Source organism: Cyprinodon variegatus, unplaced genomic scaffold (assembly GCF_000732505.1).
Source record: "Cyprinodon variegatus isolate N-32 unplaced genomic scaffold, C_variegatus-1.0 Scaffold1053, whole genome shotgun sequence".
In the NCBI taxonomy this organism is placed as follows: Eukaryota; Metazoa; Chordata; class Actinopteri; order Cyprinodontiformes; family Cyprinodontidae; genus Cyprinodon; species Cyprinodon variegatus.
Window position 1 is genome coordinate 13,825 of NW_015151506.1, and position 9,390 is coordinate 23,214.

A 9,390-nucleotide genomic window follows, 5' to 3' on the forward strand; every position below is an offset into this window, starting at 1 on the left:
GGAGGCAGTGAAGTAGAGTAAACTGCTCAGATCAAGATGTCCTCCTGTCCTGCTTCCCATTAATAAGGTTAGGAATCCACCTTCTAAATATATTAGGTATAAATTACCTGAACCTCTGAAGTTTGGATGATAAATAAACATTTACTATAAACTGAAAGAGCTTTGAATGTTTGAAGATCAACAAAGACAAAAAAACAAACTGTTTTCTTTTCATTTATTTTCTAACAGAAAGAAAAACTGTCAGCTGGAGCCTTGTCTGTCCACCCCCTGCTGGACACATGCTGGTACCGCATCTTCATCCGAATCCCTGCCAAAAAAGAAAACAAAATAAAAATCAATAAAAGCAAGGACATGTTCATCTTTTAGCTTTCTGTATTCAGGTTGGATCGTACCTTTAAATCTCCATGGATGGGGTCAGGACTCCCAACGTGGAGGAAACCTCGGCATCACTGATCGGTTCTGCTGCAGCTCCGACACTTCCTCAGGCTTCAGGTTTGATTTCTAACCTTTAGAGACCAAAGAACAGGACAATAACTCGGCTGTGAAACCTCCTCTGTGCGTCGTGGCGCCGGGATGCTGGTGGTCTTACCGCTGCTGCTCAGATCCGACCCTCAGCCTCCTCTGATTGGTTGAGGCTCCTGGGGTGAGAAGAACACACAGTGAGAGCCTGGTAGTGATTGGTCAGCAGCTTCTTACAGGTTTTTCTCTTAGATTAAAATGAGTGTCTGAAGGGGAAAACTGATAAAGTGAGGGACAGAGGGAGCCGTCATCAACATGGATGAGCTCCTGACTGGACTCTGGGTTCTTAAACGGCGCCGACACACTGATCTGTGTCAGCAGCTGTTTTAGAGTCGTCGGGTGGGCAGGACGGTCCCGGTACAGCAGCTGGAACTAGGGTCCGACCCGAGGGCGGGACTATGAGAGCCGACGGCCCTTTGGATCTGAGGGGCCATCAGGCCATCAGGGACGTTCTGGCATCACACTGAGACTGGAAGAACATTTTGGGCCAATCAGGGAAACAAGTTCTGTTTAGAGAAATGGATCACAGTGCAGACGGATAAATCATCAACCTCCTCAGAGGATCAGCGGGAACTTCATCCCAAACCTCCACATGAAATGTTTAGGCATCAACGTGAAACAAAACATTTGTCTGAGACGCTTAGAGAGACACTGAATGCCGATACCGACCGGATCCAAAGGTTCTGTTTATAGAAATCACTACGGTTCTGTAGGATCATGATAGAGATGTTTTACTGTAGTTATAACCACAGGTGTGAGGTTACAGTCATCCACAAACTCTGAACTTAAAACAGAAAATGTAGGTTTCCAGATCACAGCAGTGGAGCTCTGTGGGAAAAACACCAGTCCCACCCAGTCAGTAGAACACAGAGCCCTCCCAGAACCAGAGAACGGGTTTGACAAAGAGATCAAAGTGAAGCAAAGGAGCCAGACGTGACTAAATGGGAAAGAAACTGAAGCTCACAGGAAGCAGAGACTCCATGTTTTAATCTGCAGTTATCAGAGGATCGGCGTCCAGCGGATGGAGCCAACGTGTTGGACATCATCCGGTCTGTTCTACGTCACAGTTCCTGTTCAGGAGAAACATACTGCTAAAAAATAAATACCATCTTATAACTGAAATCAGCTCTAATAATTATGAGGGAATTCCTAAAGTTGGCATTTAAATGTGGAGTAAAGAGATGCACAGCTAAGAAACTAGGTGGTGTTTTAATCACCAACACAGAAGAAAGCAACAAGTCTTCAATCAAACCTCGTTAACTCTGAGAAAAACTGAATTAATTCATTAGTTATCCTGGTTCTGTCTGCAGACAACCCAAAAGCTTCCTACCAAACACTTCTAGATAAATTCGACTGTTTACTTTTCTAAATGACACCATTTCTGCTGTTAGAGGTCCTGACATCAAGAATTCAAATATTCATTTTAATAAAACTTTATTAGAGAAATGAAAAAGTGCGTTAAAACCAGCCAATAATTATTTTTTTTCTGTGTAGCATCTAATCAAACTTTTCTATTCTCAAGGCAAAAGCTGTTCTAATATCTTAATTTTTCTTCTTGCTACTTCAAATTTTATATTTTTAGCATCTCTGATCTTTTTGGAAACATTTTTTGAGAACAAACATTGATCAAATATCAGGATTTGAAGCCTTTTAATGCTAGTTTGACTTGTGCATATATTTTTTAGACTAACACAAGGCTTTTTGTAGCATCTGGGCTATGCTGAAAGCTCCAAAGGTCTTATTCCAGAACTAAACCTGTAGATCTATTGTTGAAAGCAAACAGAATATGAATGTGGATCAATTCACTCCTTAGAAAAATAACTGATAAATCTGGTCATCCTTCATTCAATGAGCGCTGATCTGCCATAGGGGGGGAACTGAAGCTTAGGTTTTATAAAGTGGGGATTCCAGAGATGGAAGAATTAGATTTTTCAGCCCTTTAGTGAAGTAACAGCTAAAGGCTGCATCTTTGACACCACCATGTATAAAATAAAATAAAAAATCCCAAGGGGATGGGTTAAATGCAGAGAAGTAATTTCCCTCTGGGATTATTAGAGTATATAAAAAAAAAAATCATGTTAGAATCCCAGTAGATCTGATGGCATCAGTAGAAAACGGCGCCAGGTTTGTATTGAAGTTATCCTGACTCCGTTACTTTTCAGTAAATAGAGTCATGCTGGGTTCACTCAACCAGGAATTATACAGGGGAACAGAGGGCCCGCCTTTTCAGCCTGGCCAACAATTCCCTTTAACAACCCCCCCTTCAGAGACACAGACAGGTATGAGGCTTTGCGGGCTAACAAACGACCCCCATCCCAAAGGGGTGGACCCATTCGTCCGTTTCTATTTGCATGTTTTCTAAACTAAAACCAGGTTTTGTTGTGCTGCTGGATAAAACCTGGAACTCGACGCCATTTCTGACATTTTGAATTGAAAAAGCTTCCTGAATGGGAAGCGAAACGTCTTCAAACTTGGAAAAAGTCTAGGGGATTGTCTTAATTTTGTGGACGTTTTTGAATGTTTTCACCAAGTTTTTAGTATGTTTACCAAAATAAACAGGTTTCTGTTTGTAGAAATTAATATGCTTTTTATTATTGACACCAATGTGAGGTAAAACCTTTTAGAATTTTATCCTAGAGTAACTCCTACACCCTCCATGGACCGACTCCATATTTGACCCAATAGAAACCTTTTGTTTCCTCCTGAATGCAGTAAAAACTTCGTCACTCTAAGCCTGGATGAGTTTTTATGTTGGGACACTTTGTGCTCTGTAGTAGTTTAATACCAACAAATCTTATATAGAAGGTTATATTTATTTGTTAGCCATCATTTTCTTCTCGTTTCCAGGTGAGATCGTCTTGATCCTGCCTTAACCTCTTAAGCTCGTAGGGTTATTTTCCAAAAAGAGGCATATTCATACTTCATCAGGTTTTTTCAACTTGCATACTGAATAAACTGCTATTATTATCAACCAACCTAGAGGTCACACAGGATGATGTGAATATTTGAAAGTAAATTATGAGTAAATTAGATTAAAATGGACAAAAAAATAAGTTTTGCCCCAAAGAAAGACAAAAACAGATGTTTACATACAAACTTCTCACTTTTCCTTTAACGATGACAAATAAAGAATGAACTGTAACTAGAACATATTGGGTTCAAATGTAGCAAGTGTGAAATTAGAAATTTATTCTTGAAATTTTAAATTTGGAAAGCTGTTACACTTTTCCTCCCAAAAGAGTTTTTTTTTTTTTTGCATTCTTTATTTACACACTGTAATTATGATATACATATAAAACTAAGCTGGGAAAAGAAAATGCATGAGGCTGCAGGGCATATCTGAATAACCGTTTGTCCTTTAAACCTCTTTGGAAAACCGACTTCCGACAGAATCCAATGATATGCGCCAATGTGAGATGGACAGAAGCCCCGGCCAATCACCAGCGAATAGCAGAAGCTTTCATGGTTTACACACAGATACAGATTCCAAATATGGTCAATAGAGAGAAATAGCTTTTAACTAAATAATACTCTGTTGGATATATTCCAGAAACTGACTTATGTTGAGAAAATATATTTTGAGGAAAAACGTTGCAAAGGTAGGACATATTTTGTTTTCCTGGTGTTTCTGGGGGACGTCTTTGAGTGGTTAGCTGCAAATGAGGACTTTCGCTGAAGTTTGCCTTTGTCTGAATCGGTAGCCCCATTTACACGACCCTTTTAAAACTGTGTCCAGATCAGTCCGAGGACGGTAACAGAGATGCTGAGTGTAAATGTCACGCACTGCTGAACCGAACCGCGCTAACATGGTACTAGTTCATCAGTAGGAATCGATGCGGTTCAGTTCTGGCTCGGTTCTCAGATGACAAAGAGCGCAAGAGCAGACGGCATCATCTCCTTACAGTCAGCCTCCGTAATCAGGAAATTTTAGAAATTCATAAAAATCCTAGCTTCCCTACTGTGCCGCACGATTTCCAGTAATGATTCTGCTTAGCAGTGTGATGAACCTCAATTCCTGTTGTTTCCTGCACCTGTAAGCCCTAATTAAACTATAATTTGTCGTATCTACGTCCCAAAAGCAGACCATCAAGTAAATTCACCAAAGGTTGCCTTCTACACCTGACTCTGCTAACTTCCTGAATGTTACTGGCGCCGCCATGTTGCAAGGTTCCCACAGCATAAGGAAAGTTCAATTCAAGACTTTTTAATGAAACACAAGAAAAACCTGCTCGCGAAAACTTAACCCAAAGGTTTATTCTAACATAAACCACTGCACTAATGTTTCAAATGTTGAAAAGCTTCCCATACAGGAAGAAAGCTAAAAACACACAAATGACAGATATATTTTAACAATTATTTTACTGAATTCACAAACTTTGTTTTAGCAGGGAACAAAACTGTCCCGGCTGCAAAAACGCTTTTATTGGTTCCATTATCGGGACGGAGCCAATAATTGTCAATTTTAACGTTTTATCTAGATTACAAAAATAAATCGTAATAAAATAATCATATTTATGTTTTAAAAATTAAGACCTACGAAAGACTGATTTAAGACATTTTAATACCAATTAAGGCCTTAGTTTTACTTCAGTTTTACATCAAAGAATTCAATGCCTTTTAAGACTTTTTAAGGACCCGCGGGAACCCTGGGTTGGTTTGCTTGTTTACCAGTAGAGAGGCAACGAATTGTGCTAGCTTGGTGTGTAAATGGTCGTAGCTCGCCGTGGTCCGAGTTTGGCACATATAGGGTTTCAGATGTTAGTGTAAATGGGGCTAATATCTTATGGGCTTTCATTAGAAATTAGATAATCTTGTATAGAGGACCCAGATGAAAAACGATGGATGTTAGTTTATTTTTTCTATTTGTTTACATGGTACGTTCTGGGATCACTCAAGGTCTTCTCAGAACAGAACCTGCCTGCTGCTTCTCTAAATAAATGAATAAAAAGCCACAAAAATGAGCAGAATACAAAGAAAAGTGAACCCTGAAAACATTTAGTGACGTTTAGTGTAAAAGCCAAGATTAAAACATGTTCCTGTGGTTTTATGACCAGAGGCCGTCTTACTACCCACAGCACCCAGATTCACAACAATTCCACCTCCTTTCCCCTCTGCAGTACAAAAAAAAAAAGTATATATTTAGACTGACACACAGAGGTAGTAGGAATAGAACTGATTTCCTATAAATTGTTAAAATATATTTGAAATATATTTATCCTGAGATCAAAGTCTGCACACATTTCATCAATAAAGCTGATTCTGAATGCAGCTCTGGGCTTCAGCTTCATACACCTCATTTGGAAAGTGAACCATTCAGCGATACACACCGGCGTATTTTTGCATACATTCAGAGGTAAAGTACTACAGACACATACATACTGCAAAGATCGACAAAATGCTGCATCTCCACCCATAAACATGTTCAGGAAGACATTTCTGCACTGTGACGCCACGGGTTCAGTGTGATGCCAGAAGCCCTCATCAGCGAGGTCCGAGGAGGACCTGAGAAAAGGCAACAACTGTTCATGTATCAGAAACATGGAGGGGACACTTACCTTACTGTTCAGCGGATCTGTGTTAGCATACCTCTGGCTGCAGTGTAAACAAGTCCAGGCTTTTATGTCCACTGACTTCTGCAGAACTACTCATCGTCAATGTTACCCAACTGCAGAGAAGATGCGTGTATGGAGAACCGCGCTGGCTGACAGCAGCTAACGCACCTCATGTAGCCGAAATCAAAAGAACACTCAACCACACAGACAGTATCCTCCCTCACCTGCATGGACACACCTGCTGGAGCCCTGTTCTTTATGGCCTCAGTCTGCAAAGGAGTTCTGATCTACTGGACAGTTCTAGACCATTCGGTGAAACCATCTGAAGGATGTGACAGTAGATGGAGGTCCTAACATTAAATATTGCTCCACACTGAATAATCTCTTCTATAATAATTGTAGATTTTTAGGATCATCATTTTAGGATCATCTTTAGGAACCTATTGAGGTTCTGAGGTAAACCTTTAGTTTCTAGAGTTCCATTAATTATAAATTAAATGTGTTTATTACAAACTAATAACCTTAAGGCCATAAAGCAAAACCAAACCATTAAAGCGTTCAGTAATCTGATTGTTTCCCCCTTTAAAGGATGAAACCGGCTTTTAAATGTTTAAGGAATGAATTTCCAAATCAACTGTGAGAAAAAATAAATACTTTTTTGGTTTTCCACGTTTTGTTCACAGCTTCTCCTGCAGCTTAAAATCTAGTTTATAGCGATAAGTATCTCATATTTGGTTTTAATATCAGACATATGCTTTAACCCTGTGAACCCAGAGGGTCTTAGGAGCAAATTGCGCCTGAAATTACAAGTCAATTAAAGCAAGTTCAGCTCCCAAACTATAAATAGTAAATACAATTGTTTGTATTTGTGTTAGAAATATTGTATTTATACGTTTGTGTTTCATGAGTTGTGTTCTAATGAACTATTATGATGTATAATGTGTGATTCATCTTTTACTAACTCTTGGTTAAGATCGGAACAATTGTAAAACAACCACATGCTTTGTTTTAACCTATGTGCTGAGGTTTAAAGTAAGATCATTGTGTTTCCCTTCCCCTTAGTTAAACCTCAGCTGGTGTAATTAGGGACATCCCCTTTCTTCAATAAACAGAGAGGAGAAAGCTGAAGACTGCAGAGTGGGGTGGAGATTGTAAACTCTGCAGTCTCTTCCTACTCTCCTCGCGAGTAAAACTAAATTAATTGTCTCTGTGCCTTCTTTCTTTCCCTGTATGTATGTATAATGTTTGAGGTGCTTAGACCTGACAATTTGTAAGACAGAAAGGCATTGAAGGATATTTTTCAGGTGGAACCACTATTTTAAATGTCACCAAGTCTGATTTATAGGTGATTAAACAAAGAAAGAATGAAAAATATTTAGCCTAGCTAAAGTTTTTTTCCAAGATAAACATTACAAAACACCATGTAACCCCATTTAAAACTGGATGAACCGTCAGACTTTATAGATCCACATCTTGACTAAAACTCCAGCAAATTTGGACTGAATAAGTTGAAGCATGTTGGTTCCACAAAGGTTTTAATGGGCAGTGTGCTTGGGGTGAAATTAATTTTGGGACAGTGCCGAAAGCGCAAAAGTGCATTTTTCTACTCATAAAAAGGGAATCTGGACATACAAATATGCTGATTTACATTATTGGAGACCTTCTTCATAAAGCAAAGCCTTTGCTCCTGAAATTTAGCCGTAGTTTCATTGAAACTTACTATTATCACCAAACTGAATAGAAAATAAGAATAACAGAGCAGCTTATGTAACGCATGCCGGTAACATCACCTGAAATGGTCGCACAATTACCTCCAACCCCTCCTTGGAAAGGTCTTAGCCTCTAGTCTCCCAATGATGGCGGCCATTAGGGGGTGTGGCTAAAAATGAATACCTGCTCTTGCATTACTCCCGCAGAGTCACATGTCAGGGGGGATTTTAAATCTCATTTTATACAGATATAAAACAAAAAGAACTTATGAAAAAATAATTTAAAAAAATTTAACACCCCAATTGAAAGGTGTGCGTGGATGAAACACCATGTGACTATGTTTTGGCCATTTTCCCGGTACCGGGCCCGCCAGGCTTAACGTTTACAGATAGCTGAGTTAGAGGATGAGCTTGAAGGATGCTCAGTAGTTGAAACTGATCAGACGTCCACTTCCAGCTCACTGGCAAAACTAAAAAAGCCAGTTTCTAAAAATCTTTGGGGAAGATGCTTTCATCTTGATTCTTGGAGAAAATGGCTTCCATGTGACCCAATAAAAAAAGGGACATTATATTGGTCAGTATATTACCAGCAGTCCATCTTAATCTAAGTAATTTACTTCAAAGAGCTTATGGTGTTACAGCTCGTTCCTGCCGTAAAGCAACACTTATTTTCAGTTGTTTATTTGCATAATTAAAGATGGAAAGTAGAGGGCGACACATTAACTGCTGGAACATGCAGCCATCGCTCCAGTATTGATCTCATGACTTCAGTTACTGAACCTTAGTTCATATTTACACCGTATGATCTCAGCTTTCGGTTATGAAGGTCGGTGATGTTGCAGGAGAACAGCATCAGGTTGGTTTAGATTATTTCTGTTAATTTAATTATTGTACAAATCTTCACACATCAAGATTACGTACGGAGTACCACTGGGTTTAGTGCTTGGGCCCATTTCCTTCACTGCATCTGTTCTCAATTATCAGACAATATGGAGCAAAACTTTCACCGTTATGCAGATTACATTTACTCAAAACTTGATAATCCCTTAAATTATACAGCTGACTTCAATGTCTTAAATGGCATACAAAAATGAACCATTTAAATTATTCGGTTTATAAATTGTTCAGTTTATAAGATATAAATACACAATGACAGGCCAACTGTAAAGCAGCAGTCCCATAGCTCTAACAGTGAACATTCTGTGGGCCAATTTTCAGCAGCTTCCTCCAGGGTTTAATAATCAGAGCATCTACAATGCAGAAAATAAGGTAACAGCAGAAGAGCCAAGTGAAAGCATATTTAAAATACAGTCGAAGGACTAAAACAGGGCCGTAAAACAACTAATAACATAAAGAAATACTTTGTTTAATCTGGCCACAGACTTTCAGTTTACAGAAAGTTCCAGAATTCGGTTTCTCTAACAGAGAGAATATTTGGATCTACAGAAGAAGCTTAAAGTTGCCGAGTCCAGCAGTAAATCATTTAGTCACTTTGAGGTTTGTTCATTAGAAGATTGAAATGAATCAAAAATCGATTAAATAATACCAATCAAATTATATAAGATGCATGGGTGATTACAGCCGGTTAACCCTTTTATAGGACACTCAGT

At 39.0% G+C, this 9,390-nt stretch overlaps 1 protein-coding gene across 1 annotated transcript in view; it reads right to left on the bottom strand.

The window, feature by feature from the left end:
• Window positions 1–365: 365 nt before the first annotated feature.
• The window catches only part of LOC107101096 (paraspeckle component 1-like), a 29,550-nt gene continuing 20,525 nt past the window's right edge, over window positions 366–9,390 (bottom strand). The window contains exons 10-11 of the mRNA XM_015399859.1: window positions 590–638; window positions 366–506 (exon numbers count right to left, since the gene is read on the bottom strand). Coding sequence (XP_015255345.1) covers window positions 612–638 — 27 coding nt within the window. The 3' untranslated portion in view covers window positions 366–506; window positions 590–611. The remainder of the gene's footprint in view (window positions 507–589; window positions 639–9,390) is intronic.